Raw genomic sequence first — 24,220 nt, 5'->3', positions numbered from 1 at the left:
AGCTACATGTTAGCTAACTAATTCAGCTACATGTTAGCTAACTAATTCAGCTACATGTAGTAATTCAGCTACATGTTAGTTAATTAATTCAGCTACATGTTAGTTAATTCAGCTACATGTTAGTTAATTAATTCAGCTACATGTTAGTTAACTAATTCAGCTACATGTTAGTTAATTCAGCTACATGTTAGTTAATTCAGCTACATGTTAGTTAATTCAGCTACATGTTAGTTAACTAATTCAGCTACATGTTAGTTAACTAATTCAACTACATGTTAGTTAATTCAGCTACATGTTAGTTAACTAATTCAGCTACATGTTAGTTAATTAATTCAGCTACATGTTAGTTAATTCAGCTACATGTTAGTTAATTCAGCTACATGTTAGTTAACTATTTCAGCTACATGTTAGTTAATTCAGCTACATGTTAGTTAATTCAGCTACATGTTAGTTAATTCAGCTACATGTTAGTTAACTAATTCAGCTACATGTTAGCTAATTCAGCTACATTTTAGTTAACTAATTCAGCTACATGTTAGTTAATTCAGCTACATGTTAGTTAATTCAGCTACATGTTAACTAATTCAGCTACATGTTAGCTAATTCAGCTACATTTTAGTTAACTAATTCAGCTACATGTTAGTTAATTCAGCTACATGTTAGTTAATTCAGCTACATGTTAGTTAATTCAGCTACATGTTAGTTAACTAATTCAGCTACATGTTAGTTAATTCAGCTACATGTTAGTTAATTAATTCAGCTACATGTTAGTTAACTAATTCAGCTACATGTTAGTTAATTCAGCTACATGTTAGTTAATTAATTCAGCTACATGTTAGTTAATTCAGCTACATGTTAGCTAACTAATTCAGCTACATGTTAGTTAACTAATTCAGCTACATGTTAGTTAATTCAGCTACATGTTAGTTAATTCAGCTACATGTTAACTAATTCAGCTACATGTTAGTTAATTCAGCTACATGTTAGTTAATTAATTCAGCTACATGTTAGTTAATTCAGCTACATGTTAGTTAATTCAGCTACATGTTAGTTAACTAATTCAGCTACATGTTAGTTAATTCAGCTACATGTTAGTTAATTCAGCTACATGTTAGTTAGTTAATTCAGCTACATGTTAGTTAATTCAGCTACATGTTAGTTAATTCAGCTACATGTTAGTTAATTCAGCTACATGTTAACTAATTCAGCTACATGTTAGTTAATTCAGCTACATGTTAGCTAATTCAGCTACATGTTAGTTAATTCAGCTACATGTTAGCTAACTAATTCAGCTACATGTTAGTGAACTTCTGACTCTTGGCAACTGGGACTTCGAAAATCTGATTAAAAAAACACGTATATATAGAATTTAAGTAGAAAACAAACAGATTTTCACTTCTCTTTGCCTCTCAAAATATATTTCAGAATAAATGTTTCCATTTACAAATACATTTGGAATTATTGTATTTACATTTCTAAATATTCTTGAGGTCACAGTGAGACAAACGACATTTGATTTGTTCCCTTTGTTCTTTGATTTTCAGAACAAACTACTTTCATTATTCAGCACTTGTGAATTATCCCTCGCTCCGTTTCGTCCCACAGTAACGTTGTTATCACACTGATCATCAGCTCATCGTTACATATGGGAATAAACACACTTCCTCTCTTTTACAGTACATTGCTATTTCTATTAATGTGACATTCAGCATCTTATATCACTGTACGAGAACATAGAAATAATCAGTATGAAAATATAATTTTTTAAGGCACTTGAAAACATTGCTGGTAGTATTTTATAGAAGCTACATTTTAAATGATCCAAATAGGTTATTCTTGACAAGTGTATAAACAAAAGGTAGATTGCTGCAGTCAGATTGAAACCCCTTTAAAAATGTTGAGGATGTTATGATGAACAACTATGTAGTAACATGAATATCGAGTTGAAAAGAAACGTAAGATTGCAGCAATATTTAACATACGTCATCACATATACTTGGTTATATTTAAGTGGATTATTCCCTTGCATTTCTTACAAGTAAACAGTAACATATTTGCTGATTGTACCTGAAGTGATTAATAAGAATTTAAGGGAAATGCCACCAAAATTAAAATAGAATTTTAAAATTTCACAACAAACATATCTTTCACAACTTTGACTTTGTAACATCGGTCCAGGGACTACACATGTAGATGAATTTTCAATGATGTACACTGTACCTGTAAAATAAGATTCACTGTATAAATGATCATCATCACATTTACTTTCTGAAGTTTTAATTTTTCTAATCTTAGGTACAGATTAGTGTTGGATAACCTTTAATTTATTCATATCTAACTAAATCATTTGAATAAATGACACAGATTTTGCCTCAATATGATGATCGCAAAACTAATTTTGGTGAAATTCCCCCATTGTTTTTCTTAAGAAAAAACAACTATGAAACTATCACGGTGTCAGTTAAGTATACCATACAAGTGTACTGTTCCCTTATTATAATCACAGAGAAATGTAATAAACACAATAAAACTTACATAAGATAAGTTAGGATCCCTCATCTGCATATAAATGTATGTAAGAACCAAATCCCACTTTGTCAACAGATGCTGAGTTGGCTGTCATCAAATGCAAACTTCAGATGCATGGACCTCACCACAACATTTATGTATCCTACATTAGAGTTCAATGCTGCTGCTGAAGTCCTGATGTTTTCTTTTTCTACACAACTTAAGATTTCACAGTTTTTCCAGCATCTCCAAATCTCTGAAAACGTGGTTTGAAATCTTATTTTTTCTTTCTTTACATTTAGAGCTGGAGTTCAGCTCTGATCTTAAAATGGACTCTTGATGATTCAGTTCACTCGACATCCACATCGTATAGTCAGAGATAATATCTCTACAACAATCACAAACAGAGCAATACACAGGCCCTTAAGCATCACAGTAAGAATTTTTAAATAAAATTGAATCATCACTAATAATTAATAATGCTATCATGATTTTCTTTTTTCCTTCATTCCATCATTTTATCTGGAATTTAATGCATTTATTTAAAAGGAGGCCTTATAACATGAAGTGTCTTTTGCATTATTGTACAATAAACTTTAATAAAATTTTCTCCCACACTATGAACAATACATTAGAAGAGAATGTGAGGTTGCATTCTTTACTGCTGTAGAAAATCCCTTATTGCTGACACCAAATATATAACAACACATAAAAGAAGCTCATGAGCCACCATGAATAATAAATTCCCTGCACAAATCTTTTTACAGGCATCATTGACCACAGCTAAGCTGCATAAATACAGTTAAAATTACTTAATCTATATGATCTTAATTAGATCAAAATGTTATTTATGACCTCACTGCCATTCAGAGCGCCACAGTGCTAACATGGTAGATGTTCTGTTTAACTAAGACCACCATATTTCTCTTTAAATAGTTTAAACTGAAATTTTAACTCGTTCATTTTTCTTACTACAAGTGGATACTGGTGGAAATCTCATTTTGTGTGTTTGTAAATAAACTAAATGATATTTTTTAACTGGCAGTATTATATGAAGGTCATTTTAGAACCTGAAGGTGGTGCCTTATTATAAATTTCTTTACATGCAGTTCAGAGGTGGGAACATCTTAAATAGTTTATTTTCTGTGAAGTAAACTGACTAAAATAACCACAGCCTTCCTCTCCTGTTATTCCCAATCATTAATCATCACCTGCTAATTATCTATGTATAGCTGTGTAACAATGGGTGACCCAGTTACTGGTATCCATCTACATGTCTGTTTTCTCTCCCAGCCTCCACCTTCATTTCCAGATAAACTACAAAGAACTTGAAAGCCCCGATCCTGAGTAGCTTAATGGTAAAACAAAGCACTAACCCCACGCAATTCAAATTGCTGTTAGGAATAAATTATGACAAGGTCCAAGAGCTGTTGTTCTTCTCTTCCTCTGTTTTACAGTCCAACATAACTCTCCCTAATCAGAAGGTGTCTGGGGATGCTGACAAACTTAGTTCCTGTATGGATTTAAAACACTGATATTCTTCGTTTCTGTGGTTGGTTCTCATCGTTTCCTATCAACCTGCAGTCATGTACCAACTCTCAAATCAACTGCTTTTGGAAGACTCATCATGCCAGTAACATTTGATGTCATTCTCTGTGCCACATTAACGGCGTACCACATTTTCATGAAGTAAACGACTCCTGGCTGACGTGAACCTGCAGCCCAGCCTGGTCCCAAAGTGGCTAAATGGCTGTTCTGTTTGTGTGGACCATCCAGTCTGTGGTCCTGTGTTAGGTCAAGTCCTGGACGTCCAACAGCATGGCGTCCTGCTTCGTCCTCAGCTGGTCTCGTACCAACAGGTGGGCGACCAGCTCAGAGCTCAGAGCTGCAAGAAAAACAGAACCGAAGAATGAACTGCATTAGAGACCAGTTTGCCTGCAGTGTTTACTGTGCTGCTGTGACATCTGATTTCTGGTTGGAGAAGGCAGATGAAGCATTTGGCACATGTTTTGGTAATTTGAATACTTAACTACTTAATGTTTAATTGAGAGTTGCCAGATTGAGAAACTGAAGAGTAAAGAGGGGAACAGATCGACTCAGTCGCCTGATCTGTTTACTGTAAAGTTTTGTCTTAAACCTTGAACACTGTAAAGTGCCTTGAGATGAAATCAAGGTGCTATAATATGGTGCTATATAAATAAAATTGAATTGAATTGATCCCAAATCCAGGCAAAGTGCTGAAGACCAGACTAAAAGCAGAGCCCACAGCCACAGGGGACGGTGTCTGTAGAAGACTGGGATTTACTAAATATTAAACATGATGATTTAGTTTGACGTCATGTGTATCAGTCCAAGTACTGCAGTATTGTGTGTACATGCCGTGTATGTCCTCTTGTAGTGATGTTCTCAAGCTGCTGAGCTGCTGCACCGAACACTCCTTCAGCTCCCAAACCTCCAGATGTTTCCGCTTGGCAACACTGCTGCTGCCGGCCAGCTGCTACAACACACACACACACACACACACAGTTGACATTATAGTGTTCTATGTGTGAAAGTATGATGGAAAACCAGTAGGGACGATATGAACAACAACTATTTACCATCAAATTTCCAGCTGCACATACTGTAACATTAGCTCCTAAAGTTACTGCCTGTTATCTGTAAGTTCCCACATTCAAAACCTGATGTCTTTAAAGATTTTCATTTTATGATCATGTGAACAAGAAAAACATCAAATCCTCACATTTAATAAGCAGGAAATTGCAAATGAGTGACAGAAACCACAATGCTGCTATTAAATAGTAGCTGAAGACTACTTCATTCTTAGTAATCTTGCAAAAACAATTACCCTCTGAGATTAATAAAGTTTGTTGAATCTTGAATACTTTCAAGGTTTTTAAAAACCTATTTAATGCTTTTAAAGACTTTTCAAGAACTGCAGTCTCCTTGTTTTAGTACCCATGTTTCCTTTACCTCTTTCTCCTTCTGTTCAGCCAGCAGTTTGTCTCTCAGTGTCCTCAGAGCTATGGCCACTTCCTGTTTTAGACCGGCAGCATGGCAACCGTGTCCCATCCCTGTAACCTGCAGGAGAGGTAGGATGAGTGGTTTAAAAGTCTTGTTTGTTTCTTGTCTTTTAAGTCAAATGAAGCTGAATTCAAATCTGCATGTTGGATTCTGTCAAACAAACTGCATTAAAATGAGAAGAAACTGGTTTCTGAGGGACATCAGTGAGGGGCAAGGTACAAAAAGAGTAGAGGCCTGTTTCTACTACAGGAATTTTTCCCAAGACCCAGGAACCTTTTGAGAAACTTGGTTCCTCTACTTGTGTTTCCACCAGAGGAGCCAGAGTCGAAATGTTATTCTTGTGTCTTAGTTGTACGTCCCGAGTGTCCCAGGTCGGGGTGTAGTACTTTCTGAAGAACATCACTGATTGGTGAATTTCTGCACAGAATTTTACACATGCAGTATTTTTGCACATGTAAAAAGTGACTGACTGTCGTGTGTGTGTGTCAATTTGCTTAATCGTCCTAGGGTTTTGGCCCTGCAGTGAAAGTTCCTTAAGTTTAATTCCCAGGAAAGAAAAGTACCAGAAACCTGTGGTGAAAATTGAGCCTAGAGGCTGTTAAAGATGTATTTATTTAACCTTTATTTATTTATATTTATTAAACCAGGTAGAGAACAAACTCTTCTTAAGGCAACCTGACCAGTACATCAACATTACATTGCTACATTCCTTAAAGAACAAACAGAAAGTGACCTTTTTGTTGGTTCCTTCCTCTTCGTCCTCACTGTCGCTGTTGTTGATGAAGCACAACTGCAGGTTTCTGTGGTTCTGAAATCTGGAAACAGAAAACGAACATCTTGAAGCTCCAACAGGTCTACATGTATGAGAGTTTCAGTGTTGCTGTTGTTCGTCTCTGCACCATTTTCCCTGCTCAACTCTGAGCACACATCTCCAGTAAAGGTCTCCCAGAGCTGAAACTGTTTACACCACGTTATTCTGTTTATTCTTTCTCAAAAATTCACATATTTCAGTTTTTTTTCTGCAGTGAACAGTGGGGACGTTTGTTACGTTTGTTCAGAGCAGCGTCTCTGCAGACTGGTTCATTTACTGCCTGTGTCAATGAATTTTACACTTTCAGTACAGCATAAGCAGAAGTGCATGCACATCAGTAATCCACATTCCCATTGCTTCAGGGGCACAAGCCCCTATTGGTTTTACAGTGGCAAGAAATAGTATGTGAACCTTTTGGAATTTGGAATTAATTTGTCAGAAAATGTGCTCTGATCTTTATCTAAGTCAAAAGTATCAACAAATATAATGTGTCTAAAATAATAACACAAAAAATATGAGGTTTTATGTCTTTATTAAGAACAACCATAAAAACCTCATAGTCCTAGTGGATGAAGTATGTGAATCCTTGTAATAATAACCTCCAAAAAGCTAATTAAAATCAGGCATTAGCATACCTGAAAGAAAATTAGTTTAGAGCTGTGGACTAGAATTACTTCGACTGACAAAAACCAGATGCTTATGAAGATGCTTATGGGAGCCATCCCTCTCCAAAAGGAGCTGTCAGAGGATCTACGATCAAGAATTGTTGATTTACATAAATCTGTAAAGGGTCACAAAGTGATGTCAAAGACTTTAGAATTCACCAGTCTACAGTTAAACAATCTACAAATGGAGACACTTTGGGACTGTGGCTACTCTACCAAGAAGTGGGTGGCCAGTCAAAATGACCCCAAGAGAAAACACCTACATTACCTCATTGATGAGGTAAAGAAACAACCCAGAGAGACAGATTTAAAGGCATCATTAGAACTGCCTAACATCTGTGTTCATGAGTCTACAGTTGGTAAAACATTGAACTAGCAGGGTGTCTATGACAGGACACCACGAAGGAAGCTGCTGCTCACTAAAAAGAACATTATTGCAGCCTGAAGTTTTCCAAAGAGCACGCTGACACTCCACAGCAGTGTTGGCAAAATGTTTTGAGGACTGATGAAACTATATTAAACTATTTGGAAAGAACACACAGCACTTGCTGGTGCTGGTGTGTAAGCTGGTGTAAAATACCAGTATGCTTTTTTCACTAACTTATGAGGGTTTTATTGTTGTTTTCAATAAAGACATGAAACATCAGAATTTGATTCATGTTATTAGTTTAGGCTCATTATATTTGTTAATACTCTGGACTTGGATGAAGATCAGAGCACATTTTATGACAAATTAATACAGAAAACCATGAAATTCCAAAAGGTTCACATACTTTTTCTTGCCACTATGTATATAGGAACACTAGCAGACATGGTCAACTGGACACCTTGGATGTACAAGACAAACGGTCATGTGTCCGGGATGTCCAGTAGAGATCAGCATTTCAAAAGGTCATGTGTCAACCTGCTCTTAGAGACAATGTAATGATCTGGAAGAAGAGCTGCTGCTCCTTTGTGTCCTTCTGTGACAGCTACATGTTCTAAATCCGACTAAATCATTCCACTCTCCACTGTTCACAAACCCACTGAACATTAGAAGGTTTAAAATGTGGAGTTCTGTTACCGTGATGTGACGGCAGTGACCCAGCACCTCCTGAAGTCTTCGTCCTCTTCCTCCAAGATGTTTCTCCACACTCCCCCCTCCTCCGTCCTCTTCCCCGTCCCTCTCTGCAGGACGACAAGGGTATGTTACACAGATCATTTGACAACAGATGATTCACTGATGTGGTTATACTAAAATATATAACTAATATAAAGGTTTCTCTAAATACAGGGTGTGAAAATAGTCAGTCTGATGAAGGCTCAGAGAGCTCTGATCTGATCTGATCTGATCTGATCTGATCTGATCTGATCTGAACTAATTTGATCTGAACTGATCTGATCTGAACTAATTTGATCTGAACTGAACGGATCTGAACTAATTTGATCTGAACTGAACGGATCTGAACTAATTAGATCTGAACTGAACTGATCTGAACTGATTCTCCTGATTCTCATTTACCCCCACACTGTAAATTACAAACAAACAAAAATCAGTCATCTTTAAGCCTCCATGTTATGTTTGTGTGTCATCCTTCCGTCCGTCCATCGACCCCGTTCCTGTGAACTCTTTGAGGAAATTCCTTCAAATTTGGCTCAAACCAAATCAACCAGGAAAAACCAACAGCTGTAACTGACCTTTGCCCTTTCCACTCTCTCCTGCTCCTGTTTCTCCAACTCAGCAATACGCTGGCCCAGGTCCTCCCAGTGCATGATGGGAAGTTCCTTGTAGTCTACGGAGGATGCTGCTGCGATGTGGTGATGAAGCTGCTCCTCCTCCTCTTCCTTCTCCTCCTCCGTCTCTTTCTCTCCCTCCATCCTCCGGTCCACAAATTAACCACAACAACAAAACTTCAAAATGTTTTAGACGTTTATATGAAACTTTCATTCAGGCCATAAAACTTGAAATTAAATAAAAACCTCATCTAACAGAAAATCTACTTTTATAGGTCTGAATATGCCTCACTACTTTAAATACTTAAAGTACATTTTCCTGATTGCATGGGTCTATCTATCTCTTTCTCTCTATCTCTATCTATTTATCTCTCTATCTATTTATCTATCTATCTATCTCTTTCTCTCTATCTCTATCTATTTATCTCTCTATCTATTTATCTATCTATCTATCTCTTTCTCTCTATCTCTATCTATTTATCTCTCTATCTATTTATCTATCTATCTATCTCTTTCTCTCTATCTCTATCTATTTATCTCTCTATCTATTTATCTATCTCTATCTATCTGTCTATCTATCTATCTATCTATCTATTTATCTATTTATCTATCTATCTATCTATCTATCTATCTATTTATCTATCTATCTATTTATCTATTTATCTATCTATCTATCTATCTATCTATCTATTTATCTATTTATCTATCTATCTATCTATCTATCTATCTATCTATCTATCTATCTATCCATCTATCCATCTATTTATCTTTCCATCTTCCCCGCAGCCCTCACTCCTCTCTGTCCGTCCTTGTTTACCAGCAGCGGGGACTCCTCGGAGGGTTTTACCCACCTACCAGTCACATTGAGGCGGCCCCGGATCTCTCCGACATGTCTCCGTCCGTCACCCCGCGGCTCCCTTCAGCTCGTCGGCTCCGCTGTCTGAGCTGCTCCGTTACTTTTTACAGCGACATTAAGTAAAGTTTGGGCCTAAAACTAGTTTGACTCCGTCTGAAGGAAGGCAGGACTCACTCTCCTCCTCCTCCTCCCCCGTCCTCACCTCTTCCGCTCGTCCCACTTTAACCTCTTGGCTTCGGCGGATCTTTGATCGGTGAACGGCACCGGGACCGGGACCGGGACCAGAGCCGCTGCTGGTTCAGAGGAGCAGGTCCAAAGCTTTAAACTGAAGAATGAAATAAAATATGATGATACAAAGATAGAAAAGGACCACAAATACAAATACACACAGAGAGACAACTCTAACGTGTCTCTAAAAGAAGATTTAGATTTAGTTTATTTCACTGGTTCCGTTTCAGGACGTGAAACTAGGATTAACACATTTCGACCCCGTTTAAAAACGTGTCCTGCTTCACTAAAGGTTCCAGTTCCTCTCCAGCAGCCTGGTTCGGGTCTTTCCTGGTCCCGTGTCCCACTCAGGGTTAACTCAACGCGGTGTCCGGTTTCACCATTTTTTGGAGATGACGACTCGGAGCAGATGAAATGTTCAGTGTCCATAAAGCGACTGAGTCTCTAACTTGATCCTGTCCACATGTTCTGTGTTGTTCCTCAACAGGTTCCGATGGAGGAAGAACGAATAATGCAAAGAAGGGAAAAGTGTTTTAAAGTGAACTGAACTCGTTCCAGTAGTGTTCCAGTAAAAGATTAAGTTTGAATAAAAACGCCACTCTGCATAAATTAACACTGAATCCAGTGTTCTATGTTCTATATGAGCATGAGAACAAATAACAAATAAAATGTGCATCAACATAAACATTTCAGGAGAGTGCGAAATGTTCAATTCTTCACAGGAACACTCTGGTTCTTCTAACCCTGTAGAACACTCTGGTTCTTCTACCCCTCCAGAACACTCTGGTTCTACCCCTCCAGAACACTCTGGTTCTACCCTCCAGGACACTCTGGTTCTAATCCTCCAGAACACTCTGGTTCTTCTAACCCTCCAGAACACTCTGGTTCTTCTACCCCTTCAGGACACTCTGGTTCTAATCCTCCAGAACACTCTGGTTCTTCTAACCCTTCAGAACACTCTGGTTCTACCCCTCCAGAACACTCTGGTTCTAACCCTGTAGAACAGTCTGGTTCTAACACTGTAGAACAGTCTGGTTCTTCTAACCCTCCAGAACACTCTGGTTCTTCTACCCCTCCAGAACACTCTGGTTCTTCTACCCCTCCAGAACACTCTGGTTCTACCCCTTCAGAACACTCTCGTTCTAACCCTGTAGAACAGTCTGGTTCTTCTAACCCTCCAGAACACTCTGGTTCTACCCCTCCAGAACACTCTGGTTCTAACACTGTAGAACAGTCTGGTTCTAACCCTCCAGAACACTCTGGTTCTAATCCTTCAGAACACTCTGGTTCTAACCCTCCAGAACACTCTGGTTCTTCTACCCCTCCAGAACACTCTGGTTCTAACCCTCCAGAACACTCTGGTTCTTCTAACCCTCCAGAACACTCTGGTTCTAACCCTGTAGAACACTCTGGTTCTAACCCTCCAGAACACTCTGGTTCCTCTAACCCTCCAGAACACTCTGGTTCTACCCTCCAGAACACTCTGGTTCCTCTAACCCTCCAGAACACTCTGGTTCTACCCTCCAGAACACTCTGGTTCTAACCCTGTAGAACACTCTGGTTCTAACCCTGTAGAACACTCTGGTTCTTCTAACCCTCCAGAACACTCTGGTTCTAACCCTGTAGAACACTCTGGTTCTACCCTCCAGAACACTCTGGTTCTAACCCTGTAGAACACTCTGGTTCTTCTACCCCTCCAGAACACTCTGGTTCTACCCCTCCAGAACACTCTGGTTCTACCCTCCAGGACACTCTGGTTCTAATCCTCCAGAACACTCTGGTTCTTCTAACCCTCCAGAACACTCTGGTTCTTCTACCCCTTCAGGACACTCTGGTTCTAATCCTCCAGAACACTCTGGTTCTTCTAACCCTTCAGAACACTCTGGTTCTACCCCTCCAGAACACTCTGGTTCTAACCCTGTAGAACAGTCTGGTTCTAACACTGTAGAACAGTCTGGTTCTAACACTGTAGAACAGTCTGGTTCTTCTAACCCTCCAGAACACTCTGGTTCTTCTACCCCTCCAGAACACTCTGGTTCTTCTACCCCTCCAGAACACTCTGGTTCTACCCCTTCAGAACACTCTCGTTCTAACCCTGTAGAACAGTCTGGTTCTTCTAACCCTCCAGAACACTCTGGTTCTACCCCTCCAGAACACTCTGGTTCTAACACTGTAGAACAGTCTGGTTCTAACCCTCCAGAACACTCTGGTTCTAATCCTTCAGAACACTCTGGTTCTAACCCTCCAGAACACTCTGGTTCTTCTACCCCTCCAGAACACTCTGGTTCTAACCCTCCAGAACACTCTGGTTCTTCTAACCCTCCAGAACACTCTGGTTCTAACCCTGTAGAACACTCTGGTTCTAACCCTCCAGAACACTCTGGTTCCTCTAACCCTCCAGAACACTCTGGTTCTACCCTCCAGAACACTCTGGTTCCTCTAACCCTCCAGAACACTCTGGTTCTACCCTCCAGAACACTCTGGTTCTAACCCTGTAGAACACTCTGGTTCTAACCCTGTAGAACACTCTGGTTCTTCTAACCCTCCAGAACACTCTGGTTCTACCCTCCAGAACACTCTGGTTCTAACCCTGTAGAACACTCTGGTTCTACCCTCCAGAACACTCTGGTTCTACCCTCCAGAACACTCTGGTTCTAACCCTGTAGAACACTCTGGTTCCTCTAACCCTCCAGAACACTCTGGTTCTACCCTCCAGAACACTCTGGTTCTAACACTGTAGAACACTCTGGTTCTAACCCTCCAGAACACTCTGGTTCTTCTAACCCTCCAGAACACTCTGGTTCTTCTAACCCTCCAGAACACTCTGGTTCTAACCCTGTAGAACACTCTGGTTCTTCTAACCCTCCAGAACACTCTGGTTCTAACCCTGTAGAACACTCTGGTTCTAACCCTCCAGAACACTCTGGTTCCTCTAACCCTCCAGAACACTCTGGTTCTACCCTCCAGAACACTCTGGTTCTAACCCTGTAGAACACTCTGGTTCTACCCTCCAGAACACTCTGGTTCTACCCTCCAGAACACTCTGGTTCTAACCCTGTAGAACACTCTGGTTCTAACCCTGTAGAACACTCTGGTTCTTCTAACCCTCCAGAACACTCTGGTTCTAACCCTGTAGAACACTCTGGTTCTTCTAACCCTGTAGAACACTCTGGTTCTACCCTCCAGAACACTCTGGTTCTAACCCTGTAGAACACTCTGGTTCTACCCTCCAGAACACTCTGGTTCTACCCTGTAGAACACTCTGGTTCTAACCCTCCAGAACACTCTGGTTCTACCCTCCAGAACACTCTGGTTCTAACCCTCCAGAACACTCTGGTTCTACCCTCCAGAACACTCTGGTTCTAACCCTGTAGAACACTCTGGTTCTACCCTCCAGAACACTCTGGTTCTAACCCTCCAGAACACTCTGGTTCTAACCCTCCAGAACACTCTGGTTCTACCCTCCAGAACACTCTGGTTCTAACCCTGTAGAACACTCTGGTTCTTCTAACCCTCCAGAACACTCTGGTTCTAACCCTGTAGAACACTCTGGTTCTAACCCTCCAGAACACTCTGGTTCTACCCTCCAGAACACTCTGGTTCTTCTACCCCTCCAGAACACTCTGGTTCTACCCTCCAGAACACTCTGGTTCTTCTACCCCTCCAGAACACTCTGGTTCTACCCTCCAGAACACTCTGGTTCTAACCCTCCAGAACACTCTGGTTCTAACCTCCAGAACACTCTGGTTCTACCCTCCAGAACACTCTGGTTCTAACCCTGTAGAACACTCTGGTTCTAACCCTGTAGACACTCTGGTTCTACCCTCCAGAACACTCTGGTTCTACCCTCCAGAACACTCTGGTTCTACCCTCCAGAACACTCTGGTTCTAACCCTGTAGAACACTCTGGTTCTAACCCTCCAGAACACTCTGGTTCTAACCCTGTAGAACACTCTGGTTCTAACCCTGTAGAACACTCTGGTTCTACCCTCCAGAACACTCTGGTTCTACCCTCCAGAACACTCTGGTTCTACCCTCCAGAACACTCTGGTTCTAACCCTGTAGAACACTCTGGTTCTAACCCTGTAGAACACTCTGGTTCTTCTAACCCTGTAGAACACTCTGGTTCTACCCTCCAGAACACTCTGGTTCTACCCTCCAGAACACTCTGGTTCTACCCTCCAGAACACTCTGGTTCTAACACTGTAGAACACTCTGGTTCTAACCCTCCAGAACACTCTGGTTCTTCTAACCCTCCAGAACACTCTGGTTCTTCTAACCCTCCAGAACACTCTGGTTCTAACCCTGTAGAACACTCTGGTTCTTCTAACCCTCCAGAACACTCTGGTTCTAACCCTGTAGAACACTCTGGTTCTAACCCTCCAGAACACTCTGGTTCCTCTAACCCTCCAGAACACTCTGGTTCTACCCTCCAGAACACTCTGGTTCTAACCCTGTAGAACACTCTGGTTCTACCCTCCAGAACACTCTGGTTCTACCCTCCAGAACACTCTGGTTCTAACCCTGTAGAACACTCTGGTTCTAACCCTGTAGAACACTCTGGTTCTTCTAACCCTCCAGAACACTCTGGTTCTAACCCTGTAGAACACTCTGGTTCTTCTAACCCTGTAGAACACTCTGGTTCTACCCTCCAGAACACTCTGGTTCTAACCCTGTAGAACACTCTGGTTCTACCCTCCAGAACACTCTGGTTCTACCCTGTAGAACACTCTGGTTCTAACCCTCCAGAACACTCTGGTTCTACCCTCCAGAACACTCTGGTTCTAACCCTCCAGAACACTCTGGTTCTACCCTCCAGAACACTCTGGTTCTAACCCTGTAGAACACTCTGGTTCTACCCTCCAGAACACTCTGGTTCTAACCCTCCAGAACACTCTGGTTCTAACCCTCCAGAACACTCTGGTTCTACCCTCCAGAACACTCTGGTTCTAACCCTGTAGAAACACTCTGGTTCTTCTAACCCTCCAGAACACTCTGGTTCTAACCCTGTAGAACACTCTGGTTCTAACCCTCCAGAACACTCTGGTTCTACCCTCCAGAACACTCTGGTTCTTCTACCCCTCCAGAACACTCTGGTTCTACCCTCCAGAACACTCTGGTTCTTCTACCCCTCCAGAACACTCTGGTTCTACCCTCCAGACACTCTGGTTCTAACCCTCCAGAACACTCTGGTTCTAACCTCCAGAACACTCTGGTTCTACCCTCCAGAACACTCTGGTTCTAACCCTGTAGAACACTCTGGTTCTAACCCTGTAGAACACTCTGGTTCTACCCTCCAGAACACTCTGGTTCTACCCTCCAGAACACTCTGGTTCTACCCTCCAGAACACTCTGGTTCTAACCCTGTAGAACACTCTGGTTCTAACCCTCCAGAACACTCTGGTTCTAACCCTGTAGAACACTCTGGTTCTAACCCTGTAGAACACTCTGGTTCTACCCTCCAGAACACTCTGGTTCTACCCTCCAGAACACTCTGGTTCTACCCTCCAGAACACTCTGGTTCTAACCCTGTAGAACACTCTGGTTCTAACCCTGTAGAACACTCTGGTTCTTCTAACCCTGTAGAACACTCTGGTTCTACCCTCCAGAACACTCTGGTTCTACCCTCCAGAACACTCTGGTTCTACCCTCCAGAACACTCTCTCTCTCTCTCTGCCCGGCGCCTCTCGGCTGCTGTTCCCCCCGGTGGCCACACGGTGACGCTGTTTCCCCCCCGCTGAACTCCCTCTATTTGCTGAAGGACTATGTTGTAAAAATCTTTCAAACTTCATTTTCGGGGTTCCGGGGACTCTCCGTGAGGTCTGCTCGGTGTTTCGGGGACAGTGAGACCGGCTGTTCCGGAGGACACCCCCCAGCCCGGGGTGGATGTGTGGGGCAGCTTCTTAGCGGTTTTGTGATCTCTGCTCCGGAGCTTTTTTTTTTTTTTTTACTGCAAACCAAGTTAGCTCAACAGCTAATCCGAAAAGTCACGTCAGCTGTGCGGACCGGAGCTCAGAGTTCCCCCGCTGAACCGGGACAGCCGGCTGACTTTTAACCGTATGTAGCGACCGAAGTCTGTCGGCTGCTTCGTGTTTTATCGTTTTCAGTTAGCGCCTCGATTTTCGTGGCAGACGGCAGCAAGTGAACCGTAGCAGCGGACACTAAATGTCGCTCAGACCCGCGGCCAGACTCGGATAAAGTGTTTTATTCTGGGGGAAATGCGGTAGGGAGAAGGCGGACTCGGTGTTCAGCCCGCTGACTCGGCGGCTCTGGGTTTGCTGCTCGTGAGGCCTGCGGGTCGGGCTTCCACCGGGCTCGAGTAGAGCCCGACGCCGCCGTCGAAGGGTCTGAGGGCGGCAGTCGGTGCTGCCACCGCCGGGCCTGCGGACCGAGGGATGGAACGGATGGAGGTGGACCAGTGCGCAGGCGCAGCTGGCGGAACAGGAGGCGGGGCTCTCCGCAGGTCGAACAGCGCCCCCATGATCACCAGTGTGAGGTCAGTGGTACTACAGCTGTCTGACACCGAATCCCATTGAAAAAGTAGGACATTTATAATTGGTTTGTTTTTAGGGGCCCACACATATTTTATTAAACGCGAGGAAAGACGTGATGTAAATGTTTAGGAGGTACAGTGTCATCCGGTATATCATACATATCTATTAGCTTTAATTTCATAAATAATCATAAGAGTTAGTCACTAATAACTTGTACTCATTTTTTGGATTTTGGAAATCAGACGTTGTTCCAGCACCTGCACTGTTAATAGTCGTATAAAATGGCACTGCACTTGTTTTAATATTTGCTATATGTTAATTTGTGTATATGATTTGTTTAATTATATGTATGATCTGTTTTAAATTATGGATCTGTTGTTATTCACTAATAGCTAATGGACATCTAATTAAAACAAAGAAATACACACTCATTAATTATGTATTATATTAGCCTTAACTTTTCTAATCAGGTATACATTATTAATCCTGTACGATATTTAAAAGAAAAAGGAAATTTGATCTTATCTTTCTAAAAACAGTGAATTAACAAAAGTATTATTGAAGATAATGTGTTCAACAATGAAAATTAATTAATATAACTGGACAGTATTATCTTGGTCTATATGGATTATTTACTTTTCACTGTTTTATGTCATTATTCACTAAATATCTTTGACCCTGGGCTCAAAACAAAATATAAAACATTTGAACACTGTGGGTTTAAGGAAATTATAGTTCATAACTTTTTGTGTTTTTTTATGTGAGTTCATCATCCAAACAATCAATTAAATGAAAAAACAGAAGATGAATTAACAACAAAAATTGGATAGTTATATTCCTCTGCTTTCACTGTATATGAATATGTTGTTAATGTCTCTCCTAGCGATGGGATGACGGTCTTCAGTCCTGTGTCCTCAGCTCGATATAGGCGCAGCAGCGTGTCCATCAACCCCAGCTGCCCTTCACAGGTCAGTGTGTAACAGTGGATGGATTTTTAGTGTTACATTAGATATAAAATTATCTTGAACTTGAACATAAACATTTCTGTTGTGTGAGCAACACTGTGATAGAGCGATGAAGCAGGAATGCCAAATAAATATAATTTTATTGTTAAACTTTGTTTTCTGCTGCTTTGACCCATCGTTTCTCCTTCAGGTGGTCCCCCTCTCTCCTTTCTCTCTGACTGGAGACAGACTCGACCAGAAGAGACAGGTGAGGATATATTCAGATGTCTTCCTCCTCTACAATATTTTTCTTCTCTGTTCATTCACACCAACACAACGCGGTCTTTGTTCTGACACATAAACAGGCTGGAAACAAGCCAGACAAAGTAGATGCCAAGTTCCATTGGTAAAACTGAATTACAGTGTTTGTAGTTTCCTTTGTCCAGTTATGTCTATGACTCTAATCTATCATCTTTGAGCAGTGATACCACTTGTTTGCCTCTACTCTTTTACTTTTATTTAAAGGTAATAATTTGATTTTCTGAAGTTTTAAGGGTATTCTCAAACTTGTCTTATTTGGTCTTGTTTGACTGTCGTTTGAGCAGGTCTTTTACAGGATGTGGTCTCAGTCCTATTCTAAACCAACCCAAAAGCACAGCAGTGACCACAAAGAGACACAGACCTTCCAAAAAGAATCATAAAATGGCCTCAGTGTGATACAACATGACCTGAATAGAGAATTTTCAAGACATTATTGTGATGCAAATTCTGCGAGCAGTTTTGCTCTCACAGGGACATTGACAGGATTTTCTTCCTGTGTATACTTTTTCCTGTTCCCGTCTCAGACTTAGATTTAACCCATGAGAGGACGAGAACATTCTCAGGTGTGCTGATACATTTGGTTCACTTAGATTATTCTTTGTGGAAAAATAAACATCAAAGGGACAATACACCAAACATGTGGACTACAGACAAGGAACTGCACATTTCAAAATGCCTTAAAAACAGGTGAATCCTGCAGTAAAAGTGTGTCCCAGTGAGCTCTGATAAACCTCCACACTACTTGTAAAGACGCTGAGCCTGAATATGAAGGTTTATCACGTTTGTTTGTCTTCAACACAGGAGGAGAACTTGGAGATGACGCTCAGAGGGAGTCTGCAGAGACTGAAGTACAGCTCATACTCAGCACTCTTTCACATTTTTAACATTTAAACAGAGTGCAATTAATCATTCCTCTCTCTCTGCCTCTCAGTGCTTCCAGTTGACCCCCGTTCCTCCAGTCAGTCAGTGGCACGACCACTCATCAGCGGTGAGCATCTCCACACCAGCGTTACTCTACCTGGTTCTTATTTTTAATGATTTTTAGGCCAGTTCAAGTCAGTTAGGACGTTTTACTCAGGTTAATTTCCAATGTAAGTTTGTTCAGATTGAGCTATGTAATAGTTTTCAGATTAAATTCAGAATAAATGAACAGAATCCAGATCAGTGGTTTTAGACTAAATCCAGATCCTGGTTTTGACACATTTTTCTTTCCACTTTTTCTTCTTCAGTGGTTTCAGTCACAGGACAGTGGCGTTACTCCAAACTCGTCTCCAAGTCCCACCAGAAGGTTCAGGTACACGCAGTAAAACCTGATCGTGGTTTTTCGGTACTTTATTCTGGATCTCCTGACAGTTGTGTTTATTGTCCAACAGACCAGCAGTCAGTGCCACAGTGAGGTGGCCTCCGTTAACTCCTCTGAAAAGAAAAGGTAATTATTACACGTGTTTGATGGAAAGTACATTTACTCAAGTTTGTACTGAAGTACATTTTTAAAGTACTCTTACTTCATCTGAATATTTCTGTTCTGCTACTTTTTAAAATGATTAATATTGAATTCTCTCAGTTTAATATTGATGAAGTGAAACAGTAAAAGTATTAGTTCAGTATTTGTTAAAAAATTAAACTGTTTTAGAGTCATTTAAAGTTTAATACTACATTCCTTAATACAGTATTATTATAGTATTACAGTAGTATGTGTCCTTCTCAATTGAATGCATGTTACTGAAGTACTTTTATGTACTTTTATGTACTTGTAGTTTATTTATGTTACACTTGTCTCTCAGGAGGAGTGGAGTCTGACGGACCCCCAAAGAAGCTTTTTGTTGCTGGGGTGACAGATCCCACCCACTGCAGCAGCTACATGGTCAGGTGAGGCTCATCTGGAGAGCGCTCACTTACTTCTATCGGTGGTTACATGTTGGTTTAATCCTCGTCTCCTTTCTTCCTCCCCAGCGTCTCTCAATCGATGGCAGACTCTCCTCCTGCGGGAGCCGTCAGTCCTCAGTCCACCGCTCTGTCTCGTTCCCCTCCCCCCTCCTTCACCCCCTTCACCTCCCACCAGCACCCCGGACACTAAACCCCACCTCGCCCAGACTCCGGACCCTGTCACTGTGGGTACAGGCCGACCACCAGCAGCTTCAGAAAAACCTGAGGGGACATGACAACCTCATCGCACCTTATTTCTGCTCCAGTCATCTGCCAGCATCACTGTAAGTCCCGCCTCTTCCTGTGACCATTTGACGAACAGAAGAACTGAAAGTTTAATCTGTTCATCCACTGATCCCATTGGTTGGAGATTAAAACCCGCCATCACTCATCGTATTTGAAACCTCTCAGTCGATTTTCAATCTGTCCCCGTCAGTCCATGTTGGACTGTGTTGGTCCATGTAGCGAAGCAGAAAGACTCACATTGTTGCTGTGTCCCATTTTGAGGACTGACAGTGACAGTTCAAAGAAGATCAGCGTCACTGCAACATCACGTTGTCGCACTGTGTGCAGACTATCGAACAAGGCGGTTCTGGTTTGTTACAGAGAGAAATAAAACGTGATTGTTAGTCGAGCAGCAGACGGATAAAAAAGAACGTGTTGAGAACATCTTCTTTTACATTTGTTCTGTGGACATCGAAGGAGCCTGAAACATGTTACTGCTCATTTTGCTGCATCTTGGACGATGAAACCTTGAGCTGCACAGGATGCAATTCCAGGTCCAATGTGACCAATCAGTCGATGCAGTTTCTGTAGTTCAGATTGCCTCTGATCGAACGTTCAGAGGTTCCAAAGATTTTAACTAATAAGGTCTTGAGTTGTAATCAAGACGTAGAGAGCGACAATATGTTCCGAACGCTGATCTGAATTTGGTCTAAAGGATTCGAGGCACTTCAGGAACACGTGGTTGCACATCCAGTGACCCAGTCAAGACCTGCAAGAACTAAACCAAACAGAACGTTTAGCTGAAACTCTGCTTCTTGTCCTGGAGTTGTTGTTGAAGCAAAGTCTGTAAAGTATTGATCTTTCTGTGAGGAAGTTGTAGAATCAGATGTATTTAGATGAAGTCGTCACTGATGGGTCTGGACTCACACTTACTGCGTCATTTCCACCATGAACTTCGCATCTTAAGTCAACAAAACAAATGACAACATGTACTAAAACCTGAACCTATAAAACCGTATGAAGGGCGTGAAGTTTTAGTTTTTTGTGTTTTAAGTATTTTTGAGCTCAAACCAGCTCCACCTGAGTCAGACATGAGGTTTCAGTCACTGAAGCCTGAGATGTTTTAGTCGTGTGTCTCCTTGACTGAATCCTTCTGGTTTTTCCAGAACCAAACGACAGACGTCACACGTTCATTCAGTTTTAAACTTGGCTCCCACCTGACACGTAGGAGTGTGAAGGACTTGTGGTGTTCAGCACCACGTCTGTTGTGAATAGTGTATCTATATGTGAATAACCACAGAGCAGCTGATATGTGCTCACTTTTCTTCAGCCTGCAGAGTTTGATTGTACATATTGACTCTGCAGAAGCGACCGCACTCTTCCCTCTTAAAGCTGCATTTCTACTTTTACTTTTCATCTCCTTCGTCTACTTGAAATCAGCCACACTGTCCTTCTGAGTAGCTCCTGAAGGTTTAACAGCAGTTCGATTAATCACAATAGCTGCAGCCATCGACCTGCATCAATCTGGATTCATTCTGTTTGCACATCAGAGAAATCCCTTCAGACTGTAGTCGGGGCTGGTTCACGGCTCATCAAATAATGACTAATGACTTACTTTATTGATCCCCTGCCAGACAGAACATATCGGCGCTACTACAACAAGTAGCCAGGAACCACTCCCCGTAAGTTCATAGACAACTGGACCACCGGAGCTACTGCCGCCTGTACAACATAATCATCAATCAGTGTGATTATGTCGTTACCATAAGAGCCTTTACTCTGTTATCAGAAAACATGTAGTGAGGCCTCAGTGGTTCTGCTTCATTCAGCTCCTAACACCAGAAACCATCATTAGAAAGAATCCAGACATGAGAAGCTCACGTTCTGTAAAAATCACGCGTCGCCATCATGAAGCCTTTTCTCTCTTTATCCTGATCGAATGAAACCGTCGAATTCGAACACGTGCACAAAGCTGTGACTCACTCGAGTCCCGTCAACGCATGAAGCCGACTCAGCCGAGGAGTCGGAGCAAACGAGCTTCAGTTCTGCTTCCAACTTTTGCACTTTTATTGAACCATTTTAAAATTCTCACTCATCGTTGTGCCTCAACATGTCGTCATATTTTAGAGGAGCGACGGTCAGTTCTGATCCCAAAAGCTCTTATTGATGTTTTTAACAGCTTCCTGGTCTTTTCTAGTCACCTGACCTGTCATCTGTGAGATGTGTTTGTACATAGAGTCTGTATAAGCTGTTTTTATCCAAGTGTCTTTATTCCCCGTGCAACAACAAACCAAACAGTGAACTGATGTGAGTGGTCGCTGTTCATCAGAAACGTTCCAAAATTATGATTTTTCTGACTGATCAGAATTTTTATTTTCCGTTATAGTGACTTTGCACAGTTATAGTTTGACCATTTAATCTTTTGTTTGTGTTACATGCTTGGTAAAAATATCATCATGTAAGAAATGCTGTTAAGTTTTGCTGCTATTTCTCTTTTTCCTGCTTTATTTCTTGACTTGTTATTTTATGTACGAGTCCGTCCTGGATCCCGTCTCCAAATTCTGATTTCATTCATATAAAATATTAAAACTCATAAACTTCTTTGGTGAAAAGTTTGATTCAGCCGTTAATTCACTGTGTTAGATACGATTTAAGCACAAAAACATCAGAGTGAATGTCTGTTTGATGCCACATTTAAACGTTAAATTTGTTTTGTCATCTGAGAATTTAGTTAATAGTTCCTCACAATTTCTGACACAATATTTATTTCATCAGATCTTGATCTGCTTCATTTTGAATTCTGCTCTGCATTAATCCTGTAACACGTCGAAACAGGACGGACTCGGGTAATAACACGCTGCCAAATCCAGATTGACACCAACTGTAGCTTTAAGGCAGTTTTTTAGTTTTCACTGGTGCTCATTTGACTTTCTGCTTTAAAGAATGTTTTTAAGCCAAACATTGTCGTCACATTGATTGATTAGAGTAGAACGGGTGTCTGCCTCGTGTCGTGTTGCAGATTAACGGCTCAGATTTCATTATTAGTTGTTGTTTTTTAATTCAACATGTATTTTATCCATGTATTTCATTTACATCCAGCTCTTTATTCTAAGTCATTTTCTTGCACTGTGCCAACTTTAAATTAACCAAAAGGATAAACGTGGTACTAAATTAGATCGAATATTTACAGTATTTGTTTCAGTTCGGTTCTACTACCACAAAAATGCCAGTGTTCAGTGACAGTATAAAAAAATCCCAGTACATCTTTGTGCATATCTAAATAAACAGAGATGACGTTGAGCATTTATTCATCTGAAGCTTCAAGAAGGAAAATTAAAAAAACAGAACTTTGCTTCTCGTTAGAACAGGACAGTTGTTCTTTTTTCTTTTACTTCAATATTTGTCTTATTATAAACTTAACTTTCTGTTTCTCTTCACCTGATGCCATTGACTTCTTTTTGTTTTTTTGCCATCGAGTCCTTAAAAAGGTTGAATTGCTGTTGGAGCTTCGTTCGGTTTGTGTTTAGCTTTTCGTCACCACGTTAACAGTTTGTCAGGGTTAAAGTGATATTTCTCTCTGGCAGAACGCTGAAACGGATCCTTCCTGTCGTTTAGTTCTGACGAGACCAAAAACAGAGAAAAGTGTTTGTGAATGTTCCCGTAGTGCGGATGTAGCCGACACCAGCAACCAGCAACGATCTCCCAGAGTGAGACACGACTTTTAAAGTGGCTGCATGTTAAAGGGATTGAAAAGCACATGTATGAAAGCTTTCACAAGTATTTTCAACGTGTAAATAGTTTTTCCTTAGTTTCCTTTTTCTTTGGACAAATTCTCTACAGAAGACAAATGATGTATTTTTATGCAACGGAAAAAAAAGAGTCTATATTCAAGTGTTCATTCCCTCGTCAAGCTCACGGCTGTAAAACTGATGCAGAGCGACTTCTTAGTTTTTAGTGGAAACAGTTCATGTACACACTATAAAAAGTATATTGTATATTAAAACTATCAATAAAGAAAATATCTGACGTCTTGGTTTGTCATTTTGTGGATCTTTAAACTTCCTAGTTTATTTTTAACCGGTTTGTCTTGAAGAGTCTAAAGTTTTCACTACTCGTGTCCTTTACGTAAGTACTTTTACTCAAGTACTGTGCTTAAGTACAGTTGAGGTACTTGTACTTTACTTGAGTATTTTCAATTTGTTCTTTTACTGTTACTTTCAAACTTTAGTTACTTTTTCAGGATTAATTCTTATGAAATCATTTTTATGTTAATAAAACTCTGATGAATTATTAATGAAGTCGTTAAACTCAGCTCCACTTTTACTTTACTGCTGTTTCTGTTGGTATCAACATGTTTTTGTCTGAATCTTTGAGGAAGTTGTCAAATTAATTTGGAATAAACTTCTACATTTATGTATCAACAGCATCAAATACTAAACTATTTAAATACGGTTTTCTTAGTGAAGTACTTCTACCTTGGTACTTTAAGTAACATATGCACTTTA

At 40.9% G+C, this 24,220-nt stretch overlaps 2 protein-coding genes across 4 annotated transcripts; one reads left to right on the top strand and one right to left on the bottom strand.

Annotated features, from left to right (window-relative positions):
• Positions 1–2,936: 2,936 nt before the first annotated feature.
• im:7136398 (schwannomin-interacting protein 1) lies at positions 2,937–10,614 on the bottom strand. Of its 3 annotated transcripts, none has more exons than XM_026357562.1 (7): positions 9,573–10,614; positions 8,686–8,866; positions 8,072–8,175; positions 6,266–6,347; positions 5,482–5,589; positions 4,888–5,005; positions 2,937–4,393 (listed from the first exon to the last, which is right to left on the bottom strand). In XM_026357562.1, exons 2-7 carry the CDS (start codon positions 8,863–8,865, stop codon positions 4,299–4,301), a joined length of 687 nt encoding a protein of 228 aa, XP_026213347.1. In that variant the 5' UTR covers position 8,866; positions 9,573–10,614; the 3' UTR covers positions 2,937–4,298. The 3 variants fall into 3 exon arrangements, with proteins under 3 accessions (XP_026213347.1, XP_026213346.1, XP_026213349.1); XM_026357561.1 differs by having other exon boundaries at positions 9,577–10,614; XM_026357564.1 differs by having other exon boundaries at positions 4,888–5,002; positions 9,577–10,614.
• A 4,831-nt stretch (positions 10,615–15,445) lies between these two features.
• LOC113160391 (protein FAM122A) lies at positions 15,446–23,741 on the top strand. Its single transcript, XM_026357614.1, has 9 exons — positions 15,446–16,301; positions 17,183–17,267; positions 17,455–17,511; positions 18,366–18,428; positions 18,505–18,552; positions 18,794–18,858; positions 18,938–18,993; positions 19,349–19,433; positions 19,518–23,741. Exons 1-9 carry the CDS (start codon positions 16,201–16,203, stop codon positions 19,639–19,641), a joined length of 684 nt encoding a protein of 227 aa, XP_026213399.1. The 5' UTR covers positions 15,446–16,200; the 3' UTR covers positions 19,642–23,741.
• The last annotated feature ends 479 nt before the right edge of the window (positions 23,742–24,220 follow it).

Source organism: Anabas testudineus, chromosome 10 (assembly GCF_900324465.2).
Source record: "Anabas testudineus chromosome 10, fAnaTes1.2, whole genome shotgun sequence".
NCBI lineage: Eukaryota > Metazoa > Chordata > Actinopteri > Anabantiformes > Anabantidae > Anabas > Anabas testudineus.
This window is presented reverse-complemented; position numbering and strand designations above follow the sequence as displayed.

Excerpts from the sequence above, each read along its gene's own strand:
- im:7136398 (XM_026357562.1), bottom strand. The coding sequence starts at position 8,865 with ATGGAGGGAGAGAAAGAGACGGAGGAGGAGAAGGAAGAGGAGGAGGAG. Across the intron at positions 6,348-8,071 it reads GTCACTGCCGTCACATCACG|ATTTCAGAACCACAGAAACC; the intron begins GTAACAGAACTC and ends TTCTGTTTCCAG. Across the intron at positions 5,006-5,481 it reads CTGAACAGAAGGAGAAAGAG|CAGCTGGCCGGCAGCAGCAG; the intron begins GTAAAGGAAACA and ends TGTGTGTTGTAG.
- LOC113160391 (XM_026357614.1), top strand. The coding sequence starts at position 16,201 with ATGGAACGGATGGAGGTGGACCAGTGCGCAGGCGCAGCTGGCGGAACA. Across the intron at positions 17,268-17,454 it reads ACCCCAGCTGCCCTTCACAG|GTGGTCCCCCTCTCTCCTTT; the intron begins GTCAGTGTGTAA and ends TTTCTCCTTCAG. Across the intron at positions 19,434-19,517 it reads TGCAGCAGCTACATGGTCAG|CGTCTCTCAATCGATGGCAG; the intron begins GTGAGGCTCATC and ends CTTCCTCCCCAG.